Source organism: Schistocerca cancellata, chromosome 10 (assembly GCF_023864275.1).
Source record: "Schistocerca cancellata isolate TAMUIC-IGC-003103 chromosome 10, iqSchCanc2.1, whole genome shotgun sequence".
NCBI lineage: Eukaryota > Metazoa > Arthropoda > Insecta > Orthoptera > Acrididae > Schistocerca > Schistocerca cancellata.
In genome coordinates this window covers 133,042,646-133,070,009 of record NC_064635.1, presented here as the reverse complement: position 1 = coordinate 133,070,009, position 27,364 = coordinate 133,042,646, and the positions used below count along the sequence as shown (strand labels likewise).

Below are 27,364 nucleotides of genomic sequence, written 5' to 3'. Positions count from 1 at the left end.
AACTGCAATTTATTACCGATCCGGTTGGTATACGAACTTCACACATGAGAGTTTTTAATTTTTGCTCATTGATCTCCTCTTCTGGTATCTGTTGGTCATTTTTAATAGTTTTTATATAACATGAGCATTTGTAGGATTATGGGTTATACTGTTTCCTGTGAATCATAGCACTCCCTTTGCTGGTTCTACTCCTGTTTGGTTACTTTTGGATCACACAATGCAGACAATGCCTCCACACAATGTATTTACCAGCAACCTAAAGGTGAAAGTCTTGACACAATTTCAGTATAATAGTGCCAATGCAGCATAAGAAACCTACAATGCATTATAATTTCCAGCATTATTTTATGACTATTTACATGGTCTATAAATTTATTCTAGGTCATAGGTGTCACAAATGATGGACAAGAAGAACTGCTGGTATCTGGGATATTGACATCTATATTCACTACTTTTTTAGATATTTACATTCAGGTACTGCCCTGTGGTGCTTTTAACCTCTTAACATGTTGCCACAATGGCAATAATTGTCTGATGACACTTGCATCTGATGAGCAAAACTGGTGATGGCGATTCAAATTGTGCGCACACTATGGCTATTTTATCTGAATATTAGTTACCAAGGTTGTGTGTCCCAGACAGGTGATACCTGCATTTGATAAATTTCAATATATAATTGTATGTGATTGTATTAAACTATATACCTACAAGGGCAATCAAATGAAAACAAGGCAGATGGGCAAAAAGTAAGTAAATACTTTATTATTTCAGAAGTAATAACCATAAATGTCAACAAATTTATCCCACTGTGAGACAAGACTGTAAATGCCTTCTTGGAAGAATTTTTGCAGTTGCTTACGAAACAATGTTTGTACCCAGGCCCGCACCTCTTTGTCCGAAGCAAATCAACAGTTATGAATGTCTTTCTTCAGAGCTTCAAAAATATGTAAGTCATATGGAGAGAGAGGATGTGCAAGAGCCTCCCAACAAGCATTCTGCATCATGGTCAAAACAATCTTGGCAACATATGGTTGGGCATTATTCTCCAACAGAATTATGCTGTCTGTCAACATTTCTGGGCGTTTGGACTTGATGGCAGGCTTAAATTTTTGAAAATTGTCCACACATTGCTCTGGATTATTCGTGATGCCATGAACCAGAAATTCAATGAGCAGCAGGCCCTTGCAGTCAAAGAAAAAGGTCACTGCGATTTTCCCAAAGCTGGTATGCCTGTCGTTTTGACTACACTATCGTAGTTTTGCTGGGGAGCCCTTACACGTGTTCCATATAGTCCCAATCTCTCCCCAGGCCAAACAGTGCTATGAAACAAAATGTCATATACTAAGTGCTATGTAAACACTATTCATCCTTTTACATCAGCATGACTACAACCCAGTTATCAGTTAGGATGAATGGGCATAGGCAGTGGGTGCATACTGGCAACACACAATATCCTGTTGCACAGCATCCTCTACCAACATGACAATCATGGTCTCTGTGCCTGTTTCAACCACACACAACACCTGGATACTTCCCCCAGACACCATTTTCTCAGAACTCTGCAGATGGGAACTAGCTTGACAACATTTCCTTGGTTCTCGCCACCCACCTGGCCTTAATAAAAGTTGATTTCTTCAGTCTCAGCATTTCTTCACAGTAACTAGTACTTTCTTCACTCTGTTTTAGTTTTCTACATCTTTCATTTTCTTACCTATCTATTTTTTGCTGTCCCCCTCCACCTTCGTTACATACATATGATACACTTAGCCTTTCACCCTTATTAAGCCATACACGATGTTTTAGCAGTAATCTCCGTCTTGCATATTACCCTGTCTTCCACCTTTAAGCCCTCAGGTTTTCAAATCCTGTCTGGTGCAGTCCACGACAATCAGTCTTTCCTTCTCATCCCATCCAGTAAGTCTCCCCTGAGCTGCAGTTCTGGATGACTTTTACAAAATCTACTGCTTTTCTTAGACTTCTGCAGTCCTTTTCTTTCACCCCTCTTCCTTCCCCTCCAACCTTTCTGTCCGAAGAAGGAGCCACTGGCTCCAAAAGCTTGCCTAATTATAACCTTCTTTTATGTGTGTGTTTGTCACTGCCTGGTAAGCAGATTTTTTATCTATCTAATTACATTAAACTAATCTATAACTTTTTTTAAAAAATGTGTTTATTTATGTTCCACATCGTCTCCTAAACCAGTGGACACATTTCAACCAGACTTCATACACGTTACTTACTGTCTCGATAGAATTGCTGTGGGGGTAAGAACCACCGACGAATCAAAGGAGGTGAAGGGTGGGCAATGAAAAGGCAGTGTAGCCCATGACATGCAAATACCATTTCTTTAGTCCTGCACTATTTGAGAATGAGAGTACTTAGTGACTTGCAACAAACTTTACAAAACTTTGTCTTGCTGACAACCTCCACAAAATGATAAAAGTAATAATGTTTATAACTTACTACATTTTCGCTGTTCGTAGAGTAAAGCTACCACATGAAGCATGATGTTTTAATTTATTAGTTCTTTACTTCTAACTGTATCTGTGACACATTTTGCAGGCGGTAATCGTATGTACCACTGAACGTAAATTATGTCATTTTACAACACATAGGTCAGAAGATGCAAGGTCATAAACATGTAGCTGCATGAAAATGAAATTGTAGGGCATATTAGCTACAGATACAGGTGAGGTATGTGTACAAATGTGTGTGAAATATGTTAAATATGTGTGACATATACTTCACATCAAGAGAGAGAGGCAGTAGGAGATGTACTAATAGAAGACTGGAAGAAATACACACTTGAGCAACAGGTATTCAGCTAGTTTTGCAATAGACGTATTTTTCTAAAGAAGACTGTTACGCAACCACTACTTATCTTGATTATGGCATCAGTGTCATAAGTTCACTTCCATTTCAAAACCTTGATGAAACTGCAATAATTTCACATTGTTTCCTATGATAAAACTGAAAACTAATGCTGCACGCTTGTTATTAACACTTTTTATTTTTAGTTCAATAACTGTAAGTTTCACAATTAATATTTTAACATAACACAGAAACTTTTCATATTCACTTTGCTGTACTGATCAAACAAAGACTAACTGTGCAGTATCTCATCAGTCTAAGAGCTTAAATAGAAAGACTGCCCTGAAGTGATTTACTGAAATGTCTGAATACAAAGGGCGAACAGGAATGATGCCTTTGGCATGAGTTTCATCGTGTACATAAAACACAATTCCATCTGATACATCTCAAATATTGTGTGTGTCAAATTAAATAACAGTATTGCTTCCGCTTTTAATAATAAAGACAGATTCAAATAAAATTATATTTAATACAAATGAAAAACTTTTGTTTACCTACTAATGAAAATAAAATAAATAATTTTCCAAAACATGCATCACAATGTCCACGTAAGTTAATTTTGCAGATTAATCATAGACAGGTGGCATTTATTACAAACAATAAAATAAGAAAAGATTGTGTTTTGTACTTTATCATTAAATTAATGGAATGACTAACTTTTCTAGCACAACACAGAAACATGTAAAATTATTACAGAACTTTGGCAGTGTACTAATGGAATGTGTAATTATTGAAAAACATGAATTGGATACTTCATATCTGCAAACTGGCATAAATCTCAATCTCAAGAAGTTACTGTAAACCTTGGTTTGTTGTTGTAGGCAACTGCAAACATCTTCCCATGAAGGCACTGACAATGTATGAACAGTTGGTAATTATTTTTGAAATAATAAATGGTTTACTTACTTTTTTCCCATCTCTCTCATTTTCATTTGACTATCCCCTATAGCAGTGCTGAGTCTGACTAGAAATATTTTGACTTTAGCAGTTTCTATAGAACTAAGATTTGTTTGATTGCCAGGCTGTTCACAGGAAACTACCTTTCCCTTGGCACAGTGATGGTTTTGGTGCTGTCCTGCAGTCGAGGTAAATTTTATGATTTACAGAACATTGCCAGAGTAAGTCTACAAACTATTCTCTTTTCCTTCCTCACACTGCCATTATTGAACTACAACAAGAAAGCATTCCTTTATTGGCTGTGCAGATTTCAGTGCCATTGCCACCATAAAATAGGTATGGCTGCAGTATATCTACACAACATTTCTCCCCAATTCCCACAAAGACACCTCCTCCTCCTGCACGTCTCGATCACAACAGCAGTTCACCATTTGCCTGTGGTTAATCAAGGCTTTGTGAAACCTTATTCAGTTTTACAATCACAGGGTCTTCCTACACTATAGGTGTGCTCATCTCTATTTCATCTAGGGACACAACACACCAACTGAAAAGAAAATACACCCTTTTTTCACTGGATGGGGAGGGTGAAATGTCAAGGGCATAAAATCGCCGCTCCAGGAATTGGAACCTTCTAAATTCCACAGGGTGCAATACACACCAACATACAGTTGTAAACTCATCAATTGAGAAGTCCAATTGCCATTAGCACGTAGTAATATGTCAAACTGAGGTGGCAAGGCTCATGTTGGTTCAGTTCTAGGAATCTGTTTTACGGCCAATTTGAGGTTATTTCGGCAGGTCTCCCCCATAATATTGCTGAATGCTGGCCCAGATTACTCTTCCTCAAACAGCCAAACAAATGTAGATTTCAAAATTTTCATCTTGTTATTGCCAGCCTACATTTTGCAACCTCTATACCCTGGCTGACTTAATTATTTGGGGATGTAATTTCAGATTGTTAAAGCAAAGAGGTGGTATCCATACTCATACTGACAAAAAATATGTACTTTGCATATACTAGTGAAGTGGAATGTCAAAAGTTTGAAAGTTACAGGGAAGCTAGTCAATCTCAAAAAGGAAATGCTCTGGCTCAGTCTAGATATAGTGGGGGTCAGTGAAATGAAACTGAAAGCAGACAAGGATTTCTGGTCAGTTGAGTGCAGTGTAACATCAACAGCAACAGAAAATGCTATAACAGCAGTAGGATTCATTATGAATAGAGAGGTAGGGCAGAGAGTGAACTACTGTGAACACTTCACTTCAATGATTGCTGTTTTCTAGTAAGAATATACAGCAAACCAGCACTGACATCAAACTTCTGGTATACATGGCTCTGAGCACTATGGGACTTAACTTCTGAGGTCATCAGTCCCCTAGAACTTTGAACTACTTAAACCTAACTAACCTAAGGCCATCACACACATCCATGCCCGAGGCAGGATTCGAACCTGCGACCGTAGCGGTCGCGCGGTTCCAGACTGAAGCACCTAGAACCGCTCGGCCGATCCGGCCTTCAGGTATACATGTCAACATCATAAGCAGAAGATGAAAAGGCATAGGAAGTATATGAATAGGTAATTCAGTGCAGAAAGGAAGACGAGAATCTAATAGTCACAGGGGATTGGACGGCATTTGTAGGGGATGGAGTAAAAGAAAGGAGTTTGTGAAAATATGGGCTTCATAGTAGGTACAAAAGAGAAGAAAAACTTATTGACTTCTACAATAAATTTCAGCTAGTAATGTTGAATACTCTGTTCAAGAAAGAAAAAGGCTGGCAGATATGGGAAGATTCCAGTTACCTTGCACACTGGTAAGGCAGAGATTTTGAAATCAGATATTGGATTGTACGGTGTATACAGCGGCAGATATAGACTCAGATCCCAATTTTGTGATTGTGAAGAGCAGGCTGTAGTTTAAGAGTCAAGTCAGGAAGAACTAATGCACAAAGAAGTAGGATACAGGAATGCTAAGAAATGAAGAGATACACTTGAAGTTCTCTGAGACTATAGATACTGCAATAATAAATACCTCAGTATAAAGTTCAGTTGAAGAGGAACGTATGCTTCTAAAAATGACAATCATGTAAACTGGAAAGAAAACGGAGGTACAATGAAGGTAACTGCAAGGAAAGCACGGGTAACAGAACAAACACTGAAGTTGATAAATGAAAGGAGGTATGTTCAGGAAAATATGGGAATACAGAAATAAAAGTCACTTAGGAATGAAATAAATATGAAATGCAGGGAAGCTAATGCAAAATGGCTGCAAGAAAAATGTTAAGAGATGATTGTCGGAAGGACTGACTCAGCATACAGAAAATTCAAAACAACCTTTGGTGAAATTAAAAGCACGGGAGTACAGAATGTGGACTAACAGTACATCAAAAACAGACAAAGTAATGAGCAGGAGCAGGAATGAGAACAGCAGGAAACTTAATGTCAGAATTAGAGAGCACGCAGCGAAATAACCCGTGATGGATGGAACAAGGACGACACAAAATGCAGACTAACACTGGCAAAATGGGCATTCATGGCCAAGAAAAGTCTACTAGTATCTAACATGGTCCTTAATGTGAGGAAGAAATTTCTGAGAATGTGCGTTTGGAGCACAGCTCTGTATGGTAGTACAACTTGGACTGTGGGAAAACCCGAACAGAAGAGAATCAAAGCATTTGAGATGTGATGCTACAGACAAATGATGAAAATTAGGTGGACTTATATGTTAAGGAATGAGGAGGTTCTGCGCTGAATCAGAGATGAAAGCAAAATGTGGAAAACACTGACGAGGAGGGACATGATGATACGACATCTGTTAAGACATCGGGGAATGACTTACCTGTAGAGGGTAAAATCTGTAGACAAAGACAGAGAATGGAATACATCCAGCAAATAACTGCGGATGTAGGTTGCAGTTACTACTCTGCAATGAAAAGATTGGCACAGGAGAGGAATTTGTGGTGGACTGTATCAAATCAGTCAGAAGACTGACGACTCAAAAAAGGTGACATACACTTACAATGTAATTATCAAAGTAATCTACCTTCACAAAGCATTGATCTGACTATCAATCATTTCACATACAAAATGTCAAATTTTGCTATGTGTGTCAATGTATTCTCAAATTCTTTGAGTCATTTACGAAGTTAACACCAAAAATGACACTGGGAAGACAAAAATCAAGTCTCAAGAACTGTTTTGTGCTATCTTGTTCACATTTTAGAACATAAATGGATTCTGATAACCAGGTCAAACATCAGTTTTCTGATCATCAGTCCTTTTATACGGTTGACGACTAGAAATCAGCAGTTCCTTTCCAACATAAGTCAGTACATAAGATGTTTCCTGTAAATCCAACTAGAAGATTCCTTCTTCCTCAGTCTAATATTTCATACTCTCCTTTGCTGCACAAAATGTCACTCCATTGATATTAGTTAATATTTTTAAAAACTAGAAGAATGTGACAATCTGAGCATATTTCATAGAGAGTTGAACATTCCCATGAAAGTGAACATCAGTTGTGGAAGAGGAAATCCAGCAATTAGAACCATTTTTCCAGAATCAATAACTGAGTGTTTACATGGCTAAGCAGAAGCAGTAATATGAAACTGGTTTATCATTTAGGTGTTGCATGTAAATATAGTAATTTATACCACACATGGGAGATTTTGAATCTTGTCCCTCTTGTATAAATTTCTGTGAACACTTAAGTTCCAGGTTTAGATCGTGGGTGATTAGAAATTCTGTCCATGAATTGTGAAGTTACTCCTTGGTACTGGGCAGCTGGTGAGCTATCAGAATATCAGCTCTCATTTATTTACTGTCTTTGACCTGTTAAACAGTTACAGACCCTATGGGTTTCTTAAAGATTTCAGTGATTTCTGGAAATGTTCTGTAGTAATAATAATAAAATACCTGGAAAATTATTATCAGTGGACTGCAAATGCTCTTATGGCAACGTCTGAATAGTTCCTAGCATGACAAAGAATACACAAGATTTCAAAGGTACCACAATAAGGTATTTTCTTTCACTGTAAAGCTGCTTAACATGTAGTAATGTATTGTAAACAAGGCTCTGTTGCTACAGATGTAGATAATTATTTGCTTTGAATAATACCATTATATTCATGTGTATATTAAACTTCAAATGTAAGATAAACAGCAGCTAATTAATGTAACTTACGAAACAACAGGTTATTCTCCTGTGAATTTTACCTTCTATTTTGTATCATTTAGTGTTTGAACACTCCTATGACATTCTACAGTTTGCTGATGATACCACACTCTGTGCCAAGACGAAAATGGCTGAACACGCTGTGTTGACAGCAGACGTACTCTTTGAAAGCATTAAAGAGTGGTTCATCGAAAATAAAATGAAAATGATCAAGAAAAAAACACAACACATGATATGCCGTCCCAGCAAAGTCGGCTGCCAGGATAACATGGAGGTTGTCAAACTACTAGGCTTCATGATAGACAGCAAACTAACAACAAAAGAGCGCACAGAGTATTTGTGTTCCAAGCTCTCGTGTGTTATATATTGGCTAAGAAAACTAAAAGTTACTATTAACAGTACATCATGCACTCTTTCATAACCATATTAATTATGGTCTGCTGTTATGGGGCCACTCGGCAGGTTTTAAGGAGGTGTTAATGCTCAAAAATAAAGCTGTCAGAATCATTACGTTAAGTAAAAAACAGGAGCACTGCAAACCCATATTTACCAGGTTAGGGATAATGACAGTATTCAGCTAATATGTGTTTCTATGCTTCAGCCATGTAAAGGAAAACCAAAGTGATTACAGCATGAAGCAAGACATTCATAATCAAGACACCCGAAACAAGAACATTGAAGTACCAAGTTGTCAACTGACTGGAACGCAAGACAGTTTTTCAGTGGTAGCCCTAAAAATGTTCAATACACTGAACCAAGAAGTGCAGTCTCTGCCGTTAGGACTGTTCAAAAGGACAATTGTACAGGACTTTAAGGAACACCAATTATATACTATTGGAGAGTTTTTCAGTGTTGAACAAAGTGAATGGACAAAATAATACTGTCTTAATATGTTATATCTGCTCTTATTGTGGATACTTTTCTGTATGTTGCATAAAACTGTAACCAAATCTTATGTACACCATGTAATCAAAAGTATCCGGACACCCCCAAAAACATACGTTTTTCATATAAGGTGCATTGTGCTTCCACCTATTGCCAGCAACCTCAGTAATCATTAGACATTGTGGGAGAGGAGAATGGGGTGCTCCGCAGACTTCGAACAGGGTCAGTTGATTGGGTGTCAGTTGTGTCAAATGTCTGTATGTGAGATTTCCACACTCCTAAACATCCCTAGGTCTACTGTTTCCGATGTGATAGCCAAGTGGAAACGTGAAGGGACACGTACAGCACAAAAGCGTACAGTCTGGCCTCGTCTGTTGGCTGACACTGGCTACAGTTGAACAGGGTCGTAATGTGTAATAGGCAGACATCTATCCAGACCATCACACAGGAATTACAAACTGCATCAGGATCCACTGCAAGTGCTATGACAGTTAGGCGGGAGGTGAGAAAACTTGGATTTCATGGTTGAGTGGCTGCTCGTAAGCCACACATCATGCCAGTAAATGCCAAACGACGCCTCGTTTGGTGTAAGAAGCGTAAACATTGTACAACAGAACAGTGGAAAAACGTTGTGTGGAGTGACGAACCACAGTACACAATGTGGTGATCCGATTGGCAGGGTGTGGGTATAGCGAATGCCTGGTGAACTTCATCTACCAGCATACGTAGTGCCAACAATAAAATTGGGAGGTGCTGGTTTTATGCTGTGGTCGTGCTTTTCATGGAGGGGCCTTGCACTCCTTGTTGTTTTGCATGTCACTACCACAGCACAGGCCTATAGTGATGTTCTAAGCATCTTCTTGCTTCCCACTGTTGAAGAGTAATTCAGGGATGGTGACTGCACCTTTCAAAACAATCTAGTACCTGTTCATAATGTTTGGCCAGTGGCAGAGCGGTTACACAACAATATCATCCCTGTAATGGACTGGCCTGCACAGAGTCCTGACCTGAATCATATGGAACACCTTCAGGATGTTTTGGAATGCCGCCTTCGTGCCAGGCCTCACCGACCAACATCGATACCTCTCCTCAGTGCAGCACTCCATAAAGAATGGGCTGCCATTCCCCAAGAAAACTTCCAGCACCTGACTGAACATATGCCTGTGAGAGTGGAAGCTGTCATCAAGCTGAAAGGTGGACTGACACCATATTGAATTCCAGCATTACCTATGGAGAGCACCATGAACTTTTAAGTCATTTTCAGCCAGGTGTCCGGATACTTTTGATCTCATAGTGTATGTAATCCTGACGCAGTCTGTCCAGTCACAACTGGTAATTGATGCAGATCTAGTAATGAAGTAATAAAGTATAGCCTCCTAGCACCAGTAGGAGCAGAGATAAGGCGAAAATGTGTTTTTTTTCCCAGCCCCTAGCATATAGGCTGCCCTGGACAACAATTATGTTGTGTGGGAACAGTAAGAGCCTGTCAAAGCAACCTTCTTTGGGGGGGGGGGGGGGGGGGCACCTATATGTCAGGGGCTCTAATATGAAAGCTGCCCTGCACAACAGGCGCGTCGTGTTGTTGTACTGGCCTGCTATATAGACCTGATTTGCATGGCAAGCTGTATATCAGAAGCAAATAAAACATTTTCAACCCTCTGATGTGTACCCTGACCTGCACGACAGTCATGTTGTGGGACCAGTATCAGCTTGCTTTATTGAATTGTATTGCAGAGGCAACATGTGAAAATGAGCACTGCTGGGGACAGTTTGAGATGGATAGAGGAGGGGATGGACAGAGCAAGGAGAAAGGAGAAAATGGATAGATAGAAGGGAGGAGGGGGAGAAGCATGGGGCAGGTGGAAGGTGTAGACAGGTAGACAGCAGGTGGAAATGGAAGAGGGGGAGGATGATATGGTCAGAAGGAGGGGTAAAGGAAATGGACAAAGTGAAGAGGAGATAGATAGATAGACAGACAGACAGACAGACAGACAGCATATTAAATTATATAAACACCCTCCACAACATGTAAGACATATCTGTAACAAAACTGTCTCCTATGAACACCTCAAATGACATTGTAATTACTGTTTCAAGTTCCTTAAATAACATCGAGATATTTCAGCACAGTTACTCGGTGTAGTGACACCAAAACATTGTCTTCAGTGCATGTCAATGTGCTACTGAAAGGATTGGAAAATATGTCTATAATGCACTAAGCAATGTAGTTTGGTTGTTGTTTTAAAGGCTTGGAGTTGATTCTGATGGACCATAACAAACAGAAAAAAGGGGTAAGAAGAGAACTGCTATCTCAGAGAGTACAGCTGATCTGGCTGAAGGGTATATAGCATGGCAGCAAGAACATGGAACCAATGAGTGTACCAAAGGCCATGTTATGATAAGAAAGAAATTTTATACCAGTAAAAACAAAGATGATGACTGTTTCTTGCAATAGCCCTGTGCATAATATTTCGATATATGCTCGAACACCTAGCTAACAGTGCAGTACACTTCAGATATTCTGCTAACAGCACCTGCACAGGCCAGCCACACAACTTGTGCACCTGTGATGGGCCACATGAATTGTGCACATGGTACAACATCCTCTGTGCCATGTGCTGGAACCCTCTTCCTTATAAGCCCAGTGCACAGGCTCTTGCCCTCATATTGCATTCATACTTATTGTCAGCAACTGCTTGTATAAGTACCTGGATGGTTTCTATGTTTGTGTCCATATTTTCACCTATTGTTCACTTGTATGTGGAGGAAGAATAAACTTCAGTTCATTGTGGCAATGCTGTTGTTTACATCTTAGAGTAGCATACGAGGTGCTATCGAAAATTTTTGGGACTGGTGCTGCCATCTTTTGATGACCTTACCTTTGGACTAACAGTCACCATCACCCTCGAAGGAGTTCCCACATGCACGTACACACCGGTCCCAGCACTTCTGCCACTGGTCAAACATTTCCTGGAAGTCCTGTTCTTTGAGGGTGTTTATCACTGCCAACGATGTTCTTGAATCCTCTCTAGAGTTTTGAACCAATGGCCTTTCAACTGAGTTTCAGTTTTTGGAATAGCGCGAATTCACATGATGCCAAATCTGACGAATACGGTGGGTGAGATACAACTGCCATGTTGTTTTTGCCAAAAAGGTCCTGGTGAGCAACGACGTGTGACAGGGCATGTTGTCGTGATGCAGCAGCCACTTCCCTTGATGCCAAAATTCGGGCCATCAGCACCGCACATTTTCACGGAGCCGTCACAAAACGTCACAGTAGTATGTGGAATTCACTGTTTAATTGGGTGGGATAAATCCTTTGTGCACAATTCCCTTGGTATGCTCTTCACTTTGCTCTGCACCTGTTTCCCTTTTTTGGGTCTTGGAGAGCCCGGGTTCTTCCACTGGGATGATTGTTGCTATGTCTCTGGTTAATAACTGTAGTCCCGTTGAACCATTGCAAGGGTCTCCGTAGCACTTTTCCCGAGATTTGCACGGAATTTGATAGACACGCGCTGTTCTGTTCGTGGATCATTCATAAAATTGCCACACACCAAACACAGAGTATTATGGAAATCACTGTGGACATGCAACACTTCCTCCCAGCTGAATGCCATGCCACACACTGACTCGTGAGATATGCAGCTCTCGCCACCTAGTGATGCAAAGATCTACTACTCCTACTTTCCAAATGGCAGCAGCAGTCCCAAAAATTTTGGATTCCACCTCATACAGTTCTCACTGATAAAGTAATGTAATATATTGCAGTCTGGATGGGTGTTAATTAATGATGGGTTTGTCAAACTATGAAGATTTCAATGGCATGGATGATGATATTGTGGATTTAAAGCTAGTAAATGTTTTATGCCTAAAGAGAGCTGTTTAAATAGAAATTATTTTCTGAGTTTGGTGATTAACTGATTGTTTGTAGAAGTCCAACATACCATCAATTAAAAAACTATGACTTTACAGTCGATTTTAAGTTGGTTTCTAGACAGTATAGTTGCTAAAGTTTCTATTTTTAGAAAGCTCTATTATCAGAATCTACACCAATTTATCAAAGAAAAATTATGAGTCAGGACATGACGTGCTTTTTGTTAATTTTCTTGACAGTTTGTTTTTAATATGTAGTGCATACTTTACAAACCATTGAAGTGCACGGCAAAGCGTACTTCACATGGTGGCAATTATTAGGGCATATACCCAATCCAGATGCGCAGAGCATGGGAAGAATGACTGCTTCAACATCTTTATGAACATTTTTATTAGTACAATCTTGTGTTCACAACCCCTACTGGAACAATACAAAGGGAGTAAGTGCCAACAAGATTCTACAGCAGAGTGAAACTTTGTAATAATGCTTTCATGGGATAGGCTGCATGTATCTTCAAGTGTCTACCAGTTTAGCTTTTTCAGCATCTCTGCAGTGTTCTTCCAAGAGTCAAACAACATGTGATCCCTGGTGCTGTCCTTCATTGTATACATTCTGTATCCCATCAGTCATATGTGGTGTGGCCCCACACATTTTAGAAATATTCTGTGCTGTATTGTATGAGTGTTTTACAAGCAACAATATGTAAAGGAGAGACTGTTATTAACCATACAGAGGAGGTGCTCAGTCCCAGTTAGGCACAATGAAAAAGACTGCTAAAATATTAAAATTTCAGTTGAAGTCTTTCTTCTGCACTTCGGAAACACACACAAGCACAACTCAAACATGTGGCACTGCGTCAGTATGCTACAGCTTTAATATTTTAACAGTCTCTCCTTTCCATACTGTTGTTATTCCACCCTAGACTTTCCATTGCTTGTTTCCAAAGCAATGTATTTTGTAGACTTACAGTATTCTGCCAGTATCTTACCAATGAACTGAAGTCTATGATCTTACGAGAAGGAAAGTTGCCACTCACCATATAGCAGAGATGCTGAGTCACCGATAGGCACAACGAAAAGATTTTTGTTGTGCGTATCAGCGACTCAGCATCTCCACTATATGGTGAGTGGCAACTTTCCTTCTCATAATATTGTTACATTCCATCCTGGATTTTCCATTGTTTGAAGTCTACTATCTGCTTTACCAGGGTGTATACGTGGACAAGGAAAAAAAATTCCCGGATTTTTCCCGAATTTCCCAGTTGAAAATACACTTTCTCCCGGGTGAAAATACACTTTGCCCATGTTAAGTGACAGTATACTTTTCCTCGGCACTGTAAAACTTATCAGTCTTTTGAATGTTTATGGTTTTCTACACAGACGTAGGATCTGCCGGCACTTTAGAAAACGAAACCCAGGGGAAAAAAACACTTTTGGAAAGATCTTTGTTGAGAAGAAACATGTACGCTGCATTTTTTACGGAGGTATAAATTCAAATTCCGCCAAACACTGCATGTTATTTTCCGAAGCAATGAAATTGAGATTGCGATACACTTTTGTAAGCCAGTCATAGCTCATGTCACGTGATCTCGCCACCTCATGACAGCATATGACACGTGATGCAGTCAACCAATAGCAAGATCACTCAAATAACGCGAACACACAAAAGAGAGATGTTAATGGTTTAAATTAGTACACAGTCTTGCTACAAGAAAAACAACGCTTTCACAAATAATATTGGTCTCGAAGATTAATAAGCTGCAAGAGAAGCTAAGCTTCCACAGATAAAATGCTGATCTTTTCACGAGTGTTACACTTAAAGATACATCACACAAATGTGTCGGTAAAATGTTTAATAACGACGTAAATGTGTGATCTAGGCTCGAAATCCTTGAAGATGGTCGTCCTCAAAGAGTTGATTTTTAAATGAGAGTCAAACGCTCTGATTTAAGAAATTCATTGTACATTCTTGCACATAGTTTATCTTGCGTAAAAGGAAATTTACTTTCAAAGGAACACTTTTCAAACCACCATTCGCAATATTTTCCCGTGATCTGTTAGAAATTGGTTCGTTTCAGCAGTCGCCAGAGAGCGCCAGATAACAGGTGTCACCGCGCTTGTTCAGCTACGATGACGCAGGAAGCCCGTATGTTCGTACGCGTAAAACATTAAAAAATCTTGCATTATGTCATAAAACTCGTGAACCATACTAAAATGCATAATTTGGTTTAAAGTGCACAATCGTATGTCCAGATTCGGATGTAAATTTTCTTGAGTACCAGTACCGTGTTATCTCATGTTTGGTTCTTTATTATGGCATAATGCCATACGAGCTAGAAGATGGAAACGTGTACTTCAGATACAGCGAACAGTTGAAACTAGCCAACAGTGTGAAATTAAACACTTCGTTTCAAATAAATTGACTGCCTCACACAAAAGATTAATAAAAGCCAAATCTCTTTACAAAGCGACAAACTTCATTCTTCTGCAAGGCGATTAATGCTTGACTGTCGGAAAGGTGGAAATAAAACCTGAAACTAACAACATATTTTAGACCTCCTTAATTATGCGAAGCTATTTTAATTCATTTGATAGCTCCCGGTCACAAAAATCCATTTACATTTAATGTGAGAGCCATAAACGAAGAGGAAACAATAAAATCACTGAACGTACACACGGGTCACATCGAGACGACACACCTCCCCACCACAACTCAGACTGCTGCATGCATCAGCCCCGGAACTGGGGCAATGTTAAGTAGTGGCGCCCAGCCACACTTCTGTAACCAGAAGCGGGAGAAGGTACCACTCATACGCGACTCAACTGCGCATGCGCAAGAGCCCGCCCGCAACTGCTCAAGCGAATCTAATGTAAACAGCTGTCACGTCACGCTCATCGGAGGCAATTTGTTGTTAATAAGCACTGAACAGTCTTCCTAAAGCCTTTGGCACACTTTGGTTGGCAGACACTTGTAAGAGCACTGTGTTTTGTTGTTGTATATCGCGCATTTCCTTTGCGACTGAAGTTTTATTTTCGTTTTTTTTTTTTTTTCTCTCGTTCATATTTTGGTGCTGCAGTATTATTCTGCAGAAGTGGGATACAGTAATATCCTTCGTGAGAGTATTGGTTCTTACCAGTCAAAATCACAAAAATTTAACTGTTAACTAAAACAATGAAAAATTCCCGGAAATCTAAAAAATTCCCGTGTTTTTCCCGGATCTCCCGGGTCGTATACACCCTGTTTACTTACTATTATGGCTATGTACATTACCTGTCAAACGTTTTCAGTCATCTGACACAACAATGGATATGTGGCTAAAACAAGGATTTCATTTTGAATATTCTTCCATATCCCCATTCTGATAATAAAACAATTATAAACTTGCAAAGACTAGGAATCTGTTATGTGTTTGTCTGGTTGTTCACGTAGAGGCGCTGGTGAGTACCCACAACGACGCTGATGTGCCTTCACTTAAGATGGTTCCATTCAAATAGGCCTTATTCCTTCTGCTGTTTGTGTAGCTATCAATTCACTTTAGTTTACAGTGCACTGCGTCCATCTAGCAATGTGTGTGTACTCCTGATCAGGTCCATACCATATTTCCTCCTAATTGGGCAGAAGGAGGTGACTGGAATTGAAAAACATGCTGTAATTGTAGCTCTGCATCAGGAAGGCTATTCTAGTAGGAGAATAGCAACAAAAGTTGGCATAGTCCAATTTACAGTGGTGTATACATTGCATTGGTTCACACAAACTTGTGCCAAAGCAAGTGCTTCACGATCTGAAAGACCCTGAGTACCTTCATACAAGGAAGATCAACTCATATCTGTAAAAAGCAAATAGTATGCAAACAGCTTCAATCTCTGTTTCAACAGTGCAATGCTGTCTGTATGAACAAGGTTTAAAGGGGTGCATTATGGCCAATAAACATTTATCACACAAACGAAATAAGGTTGAACAAATCACAGTGAGCACAGAAATATCAAAACTGCAATATGCAGCAATGATCTGAGATGTTATTCAGAGACTAATCTAAGTTTGAAGTATCTGGAAGCCTTTGGTGTACGTTTGTACGCTGACACTTTTCATTGCTGTTGACGGATCCAGTAAGTTCATATACGGATAATATCACAAAATGATCACTCCAAAGGATAGACATGCTTCAAGCATTGTTTACATGTGTGACTGTGTTGTTATTATTGGCATGTTTTACGGATGTTACATGTGGACAGCTATGTAAGTGACATAATGAAAGATATCTTGCACAGTTGTCTGTTAATATGCCCCTCTTCCATCTCCATAGATACTACAATAGTGAGTTATGAAGAAAAGCAGTATGATCTACTCTGATTAAGGAAATTATTAGCATTTTCATAAAAAAATGGAACCATTTTTCTTTTCTCTCCTTTCTGTCAACTAGCCGACTGATAGCATAAAATACCAAGTAATCTAAGATAATTGTCATTTCAATATCATTGAACACCACGACTCAAAATAACAACAAGAACATCAATGAAACAAATTTTTACTGGTCCTTCTTGACACGGTCATGTTTATCTAGCAAAAGGACATCTTGACTGTATGAGAGCAGTTTTCCAATAATTTTGCAAATCTCCATGAAAATATCTCTTCATAAATTACCAATAAAACAGGGGATTAGTAAAGAAAGCTGAGTAAATAAAACACTAATCTGTATCCATATCTCACATTCTTGAATTTTCATACATTAAAATAAGGGTGCAGCATTATAAAAACGAGTTACACTCATGAAAGTAAAAATTCTTTGAACATTTTATTTTGCTTCAAATCTAGGAAACATCTTACACAAGTATCCTTTGGTAACATAACAAGCAGATAATTATACAAATCATAATCTAATCCACTTGACATACATTACTCTTTGCAAAGAGACTCACAACTATAAATTTAAATAAATATTTCTGAATAACTTAAGTATTATAAAAGTAAATAAATTACCAAACAAAGTCTACATGCATTAAGAAACCACTAGCAGTCCATTTTGTTCTAAATTTTCCAGTGTGATTCTTGCTTATAGGAACAATTAGCTACAGTAAGATTACATGCAGATTCAAAAACAACGGATTCACAGAATCCATTAGCCACACATAGGAACCACTATACCTGAAGAAGCACCTTTTATCACATCTCTAGGAAAAAATACTAAACAACCAATCACTCACATGCTTAGAATCTGATATAAGTATCAGCACCAGACCATTAAAAAAATAAAAAATAAAATTTGAAGCCATGCTAATTCTCAAAACTCAGAACATAAGACAAATATAGAGTTCACATGTCTAATGATTCAGATATGAGCACCAAATTTTTGAAACAGTTAAAAAATTGCTTTAGTGACCTCAAGTTATGCAGAAGAGAATTACATAGTTAAGAATGCAAGTCAAATCAAATTTGGAAAGTAAAGTGTAATACGGAAAATAATACTTTATTGTCCATCAAATATCAAATCTATGTACCCATGCAGATAAAAAAATATCACAAATTAAAAACCTGTAGAAGAGGGCTCCCAATTACTTGTATTATCCCTTGATGTTTTAGGCATAACTTCCTAACTGAAAGCCATTAGCTGAGTGGATTTTTAAAATGTTCAAGAATTACAAGGACAAAGAACAAAACAGTTTATCTTCTCGACTTCTGCACAATCTCTCTTAACACTGGTGCTTCTATCCTGAATCATTACACCACTTTTATCCCTTTTTTAATAGGATTCACTGTAGTATGACAATTCAGTCTTTCCACAAGCAGAAATACATGTGTTTCTTTTATTCTATGACTTCTTTCTACCAAGTTCCCTTGCTTCTTTGGTATAAACATTTCATACTGAGTAACAATTTCCACAACAAAAATTACTAATGATGATACCAGCCATTACTTACTATTAGTGCTTTTTAATATTTTTTACAGGATACACACATAAATCAACTAGCAAATGTTTTTCACTGTATACTTAAATTTCCACATGAAGCAGTTACAGATGTCTAACAAATCTGTCTGAAAACCATTTAACACAAATTACTCACACTCACTATAAAAACTAATAAAATGTGCACTAAACTTTTTAACTGTAAATGACTGTCCTTTAAATTCATGTCTACATGCACCTATCCCTGCAAATATTTCTGATGTTTTCCGAGAATATCATGTCAATTTGGAATTCATTCTTCCTCCTTTGTGCTGTTTCTTTTGCCAATAAAACTACCCAACTCTCTTATATATTTTTAGTTTATGTATTGTATTGACTGGGAAACTTTTCTGTCCAGTTCATTATCATATGTGTGCCTTTAATGATCTTTATTGGTGCAGCATCACATTAAGTAAATAATAGTAAGTGTATTCATTAAAAAATTGTAAGTTCACATTTATTTGGTGTATTTAATGTTAAATCAGGTCTTCACTCTCTAAGTAAATACAAAACAGCAACAAACTATGTTAGAGCATTACTTTAAGAAACACTTACCTAATATTGAAAATTAATAATTTATATTTAAGCATATATTACAAAACTATCAATCAGCAAACTGTATTATTGTACATCATAATAGTCTTGCGATATCAAAAAGTAGGTTTCTCACATCTCATGCTCACACAGGTAACAAAAAAAAAATCACTCATGAAGTAGAATGTGCCAACTTTTAAAAAGTCCACTTGTTCTCAAAATCAAGGAAACTTTTGTGGTGGTACTTAAATCACATGATACAATATCTCAAAAAGTATATATTTCAAAATAATTATGTAATTTTTGGGAGGACCAAAAAATGATGTCTACAAGTGAACTTGCCCGAATCCAATTTCTCCCATTCTTCATTTATTCTTTTCTTTTCTAATGAATGATTACAAATTTCATCCTAGCAATGTTTCACTACCTCACACTTCAACAGGTAATGCAAGTTTACAACAGTAAGTTAGTCCAAAATTACACAAAATGGATGACTGAATAAAAAACTGTACACGATATACTTTTCATTACAGGATGCTGATGGTAGCAGAATAGCTGTGTACATTAGAGGGAAGTTTTAAAATGAAGTTAAAAGTTTAACTAGGCCATGACTTTGGTACTATCACCTCGAGAGAAAATAACATGTTGCTGAAAATGTAGCATTATATGAAATACTGTCCACTCATAACAAATGGGAAAACGAAGTGCCAAAAATCAAAGACAGGCTACATGTTCTGGAAGTGCTACTTGACAGTGTTGCTGGAGATGTAAAGAGAACACCACTTGAGAGAAAATGCATGAAATAACACTAAAGCAAAAGGTTGTTACAAGGGCAACATCTGAACACAAAAAAGTCTCTGAAAAGCTCTGAAACAACAGAATATGACCTGCGACAGGAAGAAAGGGACAAGTTTGTTTATAATACATGTGCAGGACTTAGATACGCAAAGTAATTAAAATGCAGAATGATAAATAAAAGTACAGTACAACAATACAAGATACTGAAAGTAATAACATAATGCAGAAGATACCTATAGCATTCTATTAAATGGACCACAAGCCCCAAAATTCCATGGTTTTGATGACCTTATCACTTGCTTCATAAAGACCTGTGGTGCAAGGATTGGGCAGGTTTCTGCAGACCAGCAGATGTGTGTCCGGTTTCCTCAGATGGTTTAGGGCCTCCATGTCACATATGGCAGGGACAAGTAAGTCAGTGAGTTGGAGAGAATATGGGATTCACATTCCCAAGGCATGCATCTCCACAACAAAAATCAAACATCTGTATTGATGTCAATGATTAGGACGGCGACACTTTTTCAATATACTTTTGCAAAATTAACAAAGAATCTGTCAATGAATATATTATTAAATTACAGTGTAAAGAGGATATTTGGGAAATGATTTCTATGAATCCAAATCTACCACTAGAAAAGAAATAACTAAAAGATATTAAAAAAAGAAAATTAATTTTCTCCCAAGACAAATTCTCCAAAGTAGTAATTATAAATTTAACTTCATCTTAACACTTCCCACTAATGTACAAAAATATCCTGCTATGACATGTGAGAATTTTGCCCTAAACTGGGATTTCAGTACAGATTAAGAGACCATAGCTCTACTAGTGTGATTTGAGGCACTTGCCATTTGTTCAAAAGTCCTACATCCTTGGATTATTATCTTGAGACAGACGTCAATCTTCATTTTGCCACAAAGATTTTGGAATAGCAAATGCATGTACCGAGGGAGGTGAAACCTCCCAGCTGGTTAAAGTGAGCATTTCTCTTTGTTCAGGGTATGACTCGCAGATATGCCATGAAATTTAAACAGGTCAGAAACTGTATCAAGAAACAGTCCCATCCAAATAGGAAAGCATTTCTTCTGCCATTTGCTGGATGGAGCAGCAGTCTTAGAAATGTTGCCTCCAGCACATGAAAGTTTGTTTACTACTAATTTAGTGAGCAATCAAAATTATTAACTTAACCTTTAACTACCCCATCTCCTATGAAGGCTGCTTTTAATAGAAATTAATTACATTTCCATTGTTCTGGGTATAATTTTGACATGCATAGTCTGTGTACATGCATGTGCACGCTAACCTTTCTTCTCACTGTTGTTTTCATTTTTCAGATCCTCATTTCAGTCGTTTTCCCATGTTTATGTTGTTGTTAACTTTTCTTCGCTTGAAAATTGTATTTTAAAAAATAATTTCAACCACTATGGTTGTCTTACAATTTTGCAATGATGTCCCTGCAGTCACACACTAAAACACATTTTGTAAAATTTTTAACATGCATTTCTTCCCTAGTAGTTTTCATTTCATATAATGAATCATGAACTCTTTATTGTTAGGTATTAGACGAGGGTAACTTATTTTTCTGTTACATGTATGTTAGAATACCTGCAGCCAACTTTTCAAAGTAAGCCTTGTCGGAAAAACTATGAAATCTGGTGCTAACAGATAGTAAGGAAATAACATTCCAGAATTAAAGACTGTGAATAACTAACATCCAATACAGATGCTCTGTAGTGCTCTTCATTACACTACCTTGTGCTATGCCTCTAAAAATTTTCAGCTCTTATGAATTTTATGTGTGTGCACTTGTTATATCACTTGAAAGAGTCCCAATGACTGCTTGACTGTACGACATTAAATGAACACTGTTACAGTTCCACAAATTCTTCTTACTGTACTTGTTTGTGATAGTTGTGTTCTGTATTTCTGCGGAGCTACCTTTCAAGGCACAGAGTCTCTGGTGGTAGACACACTATTGGGGGCACTCTCCTGCGTGTAGTGGTGGTGGTATTGTAAGTACTGAATCGAGCAAGTTATTTATTCTAGCTACTGTCTATGTGAGCCACTAGGAAAACATTATGCTCACCACTTCACTCTGCAGGCTACACAAGAGTCAACGCTACTACTACAACTAGCAAACTGCGAGCACGGGAGCCCGTCACCAGAGCGGTACGACACAGTACGTTGCAGTACTACGGGCCGGCTGTCGGCCTGGCCGCTGCCGGTACCTGGGAGTCTGCGAGTGAGCAGGCAGCAGCTAGCGAGCCGGGCAGTGAACGCCAGTCGTCGGCCAGTGGCAGTGGGGGTGGCTCCAGCGGCGGCAGCAACGGTGCCTGCTGGACGGCCATCTTGTACGACGCCTGCCTCAGCACCGGACCGTGGGCACGCGGTGTCCTCGGGATGAGTGGCTCCTGTATGCACACAATGTTTATGTTACTACATTTCTTCTTAGAAGCACTGTGGCACCTGGGACTACCACAAGGTAGTCCATAAGTCTGGGAGCACACTTCTAAAACATAACAAGTGAATCAAAATAAATCTTATGTGAAGTAGTAAAGCTTGGAGAGGGGTAAAATGTGAGGCTATGTTACCAACATGGTGGCCATTTTGTGTGGTACTGGCTATTATCTGGTCAGCCACACAGCCACTTACGCCACCGTGTTTCCTACAGCCAATACTGCAGCACGATGGCGTTGCCACAAACAATTAAGCTGCTGCCAATGAGATGCGAGCATAGTTTGAACTTTCATATACTAACCCCATTTTTATGCATTTGTGCGATGAATAAAACTTACAGACTTTCATGGTGGCCAAGGCTTGACATTATCTGAATAGACATTGTATTGAAGAGTGACTGATTTATAAATCTTTTGTGTACATATATACCTCTACAATCAAAACTACAGTTTGCAACTGATGCTGCCACTACAGCAACAAAGTTATGTATTTTTTTACTATTGATGTTAGATGTACAATATATTAAAATTTGAATTCTCTGATCATGAACAGCATCTATTACTCTCTCCTGTGTCCACTAAAGAGCCACACAGTGTGAGAGGAAGACGTAAAATTTTGGAAGCCACCACCTCGGATACAATTAATAATTATCAAATCGATAGATGATTATGTGACATATCAAACTCATAGAGAATGCACAAAAAACAATGGTGCCTTTCATTGGAGCATTCTCATGTCTCGACTACTGTTTTTTCATTACAGATCATGCGAAAGCTGATCACGTTAACAAAAGTACTGGATCTTCTTGATAACAGGAGACAGAACCACCATTGTTATCACAGAGAATTTCAGCTGTTGCCACCCATACATATCAACTATTACCCTCAGCACAACTGTGAAACTTCTGACAATATTCCATGAAACTTGCTCTGTCAAACTGGAAGCTGGGTGACTTAAAACACGTAAGGATGAAGCAATATCAACCACCATTTTGCATCATTCTATAACAATCAATAACAGGAAACTGGGGTCAGCTGTATACAGCTGACAGTTGATGCTAGTGTTCACATTCCAGTAAATGTACTGATATAAGGTACGGAACACCTTACAGCCTTTATGTGTTATCACCAGCACTTGCCTCATTGTGTAAAAAAATGAGACATAACTTGACAGTCAATGAAGCTATGATCAAATGAAAAACACTGCTGTTCCTCTCATGTAATCCTCTACCTGCCTGATATGTCGCATGACTCCTTTCCATTTAAAACTACGAACTGAATCCAAGATAGTGGCTTCCAAAATGCCTGCCATTTGGTAACATATCCTCATAGGTTTTTTCCATTTTCCATATCATGTTTCTTGACTTTAATTTCTGTTTATCCACCTGTTTTTGTTTTAGATGTGCAATTAGACACTACTACTACTACTACTACTACTACTACTACTACTACAACTGCAACTGCAACTACTACTGAGTGTATGGCAGAAAATAACTATGAGACATTTTTCTAATTTATTAGAACAATGTTACCAAATTTACTGTGACTGTTTTCATCATCGGCATCATCATCATCATCATCCCCCCCCCACTCCTCTCTCTTTTCAAGTACTCGGTTCATCGACACACAAGTTTTCCGATACCATCAGAAAAGGCCATATTCAGATTCTATAAATTTGAATTACAGGCCTATAAACAAGCATTTAATGTTGTTGTTGAAGTCTAAAATTTTATTATACAATTAACAATTTCATGAAATTTGAAAAAAAAAAAAGAAACGAATTTTCATCTGCCACTTCTTATTTTAAATTATTGTTTCTTTTTATAGCATATAGTTTGTAGGTTTGTATTTTATGACAATCCATGATATTAGATTATACAAAAAAATGAAACAAAAACTCTTATTCGAATAATAGCTCTATTTTGCTGTTAATTTATATTGCCTACAATGATGGGTACAGTCCTGAACAGCTAAGTTACATAATGTATTAATATCTTCAAAGAAAACAAAAGTTATGGCATTTAGGGCCAGCAGCCAATTCCCACAAAATATGAAGAAATGATCATAAAATAAATAGAGTAATCGGTTCAACTTCTTTGGTAATACTATACTATTTATGATCGAAATTGACATACAAAAGCAATTACAACGATTTAATAATGCTAACAGAGCAATCTGTATAGCCTTCAGGACTAACGGAAGAAATAAAATAACTTCAGTTCTATAAAATTATGTCAGTACCACCCATTGCATATGGAAATGAGCTGTGGATGGTAATAAAAAGAAATGAGCGATGAATACAAGCATCAGAGATGTGATTCCTAAGAAGAGTAGCTGGCTGCACACTGTCCAACAGGACAACGAATGCTGACATTAGATAAGAACTGGGAGTGAGAAGATTAAATGAGAACATTAAGGAATACAGGAACAACTGGAAGGACTACGTAACAAGACTGGAGGACGGGAGAGTACCAAAATTAATGATGAGTTACCATCCAGTGGGCAAAAAATGTTTAGAAAGGTCAAGGAACAGATGGAAAAATGAAAATAATTTCAACCAATGGGGCATAAAAGGCAAATGGCTAAGACATGCAGGAAGAAGAAAAAGAATTTCCCACTGAAACGTTCACTATGACAGTGTGACATAGCTGTGACATTGTTACTGATGTATGGAGAAACACGCTGCCTGCAACATAAAACTCACTTCAAACTGCCAAAATCCTGCTAAGGAGCCATATAAAAGTCTTAATGGTTCTGTCAAATTAAGTTCCATGTGTCTGAACAGGCACTACTGGGATTTGGACAGCTGTCCGCTGACTTAATTCATATCAGCTGTCCACTGAAATAGCCAGAAAAACAAAATCCATACAAAGTAACTGCTTCCACAGTTTTCAAAATTACAATCGAGATCGCACTATACAATGAACACAAAGATATTTTGTATTTGTGTTGCTCAGCTACCTATGCTAAAGGCTTCTCCTCTGGATCGAGGCTGAACACACAACCTTCAAACAGTCTTTTAAGTGGTCAAAACAATTGGAAATCTGACAGTCGAGATAAAGACTAAATGTAAAACGCTCCAACACCTTGAAATGCATATTCTGTTAGCACAGAACAAAGACTGAACACGTCACTGAGCTCTGGGATCAAGGGATGGATGAATGGATGGATTAATGAACGGCCGGATGAAGAAATGAATCAAGAAAAATGCATAACTGAATGAATGATCTAAGCAGTTAATTAACTGCAATACGAATGCGTGAAGTAATGAATCAATTACTTGCAGAAAAAATGAACAAATCAATCAATCATCTGCAAAATGAACAGGTAAACAAATGAATAAATGAATCGATCAATCACTTGCAAAATGAATGAATGAGTCAGTCGGTCAATAGTAACCTAATGAATGAATAAATAAATTAACTATGGAATGAATTACTGAATGTTCAAATAGGGAACAGAACACACGACCACGGGACCGGAAAAAAGACCGCGGGACCGGAAAGGCCTGCGGGACCGAAAAGACAACGGGACCGAACAAATACGGGACTGAATGAATGAATTGAAAGGAGAACTGAGTGACGTAAAGGAAATGAGACTGGAGTGAAGAAGGGATGAACAGACGCGGGCGGAAGATAGGAAAGAAATGGCACGACAAGAGTTTGATGACATTATTAGCCACTGGAGACTACGTCGGATGAACGAGTGCCGAGTGCTGGGTAGTGGGTAGTGACTGACCTGGTGCTTGGCGTGCATGGTCTGCAGCAGGAGCCTGCGGGAGTGCAGGAGGCGCGAGGCGAGCAGCTGGTGCTGCAGCCCCTGGCCCTGGCCCTGGCCCTGGGAGGCGGCGGCCAGCCCCAGGCGCTCCCTGGCGGCGCGGTCGCGGTCCGCCCTGGGCAGCGGCTCCCGGTAGCGGCAGCGCAGCGCGCCGTGCAGCTCGGGCACGCCCCCGGCGCGCGCCGCCAGCCCCAGCGCCGCCCCCAGCGGGCCGCCGCCGCCCGCCACCAGCCCGCCGTCCGACGCGCGCCGCCCGTCGCGGAAGTCCCCGGGGCCGCCCCCGCCGCCTCCGGAGCCGCCGACCGCCGCCGCAGCTGCCGCCGCGGCCGCCGCCCCCTCGCAGCTGCCCGCCCCCGCCAGCTGCGGCAGACGGGGGCGTATCGCGAGGGCGGCTGCCGCCGGCACCAGGCCCGGGGGCGGAGTCGGCGACGCGGTGGGCCGCGGGGGCGGAGTCGACACGCCTCCGCACGCGACACCTGCCGCCGCTGCCGGCAGCCACACCTGAGGCCAAGCGGGCCGCAGCTATTAGCTACAACACCTACAACACGCCACACCCACTCATAGCCCGCCGACGCCTCTGCTACGACACAGGTTACAACCCACCACCGCGCAGCCGGCTGTCACAGCTACACCCGAACACCATGTACAGGGCGGTATCCAAAAGTTCGAAAAATTCGAAGTTTGTGCGCAAATGGTTAAAGAGTACATTTAAATACCGCCAGAAGACTCGCCAAACAATGAGGTGACAAAAGTAACGGAATACTTCCTAATATCATGTTGGAACTCGTTTTGCCGGGTGTAATACAAGAACTCGATTTGGAAGTCTCCTGCAGCCATGTCGCCTCTATGGCCGTCCGTAATTGCGAAAGTGCTGCTGGGGCAGGATTTTGTGCAAAAACTGACCTCTCGATTATATTCCACACATGTTCCATGGGATTCATGTCAGGCGATCAGGACGACCAAATCATTCGCTCGCATTGTCCAAGATGTTCTTCAGTTGTGAACAATGGTGACCCAGTGACATGGCGCATCGTTAATTGAGCACGTGAAGTGCACGAGTCGCTGCAATGATATTGCACACAGGGACTTACGGTTTGTGGAGCGCGAAACCCACGAAATAGCACCCCACATGCGTAGAGCCGCGCCGCCAAGGGCGCCTTGCCACG

At 39.4% G+C, this 27,364-nt stretch overlaps 1 protein-coding gene across 1 annotated transcript in view; it reads right to left on the bottom strand.

The window, feature by feature from the left end:
- Nucleotides 1–27,364, bottom strand: part of LOC126106193 (serine/threonine-protein kinase SIK1-like) — a gene marked incomplete at its 5' end in the record, with an annotated part of 543,990 nt that overhangs the window by 27,796 nt on the left and 488,830 nt on the right. Inside the window, 3 exons of the mRNA XM_049912429.1 lie at nucleotides 22,194–22,376; nucleotides 26,160–26,357; nucleotides 26,550–26,699. Of these exons, the coding sequence (XP_049768386.1) occupies nucleotides 22,194–22,376; nucleotides 26,160–26,357; nucleotides 26,550–26,699 (531 nt within the window). The remainder of the gene's footprint in view (nucleotides 1–22,193; nucleotides 22,377–26,159; nucleotides 26,358–26,549; nucleotides 26,700–27,364) is intronic.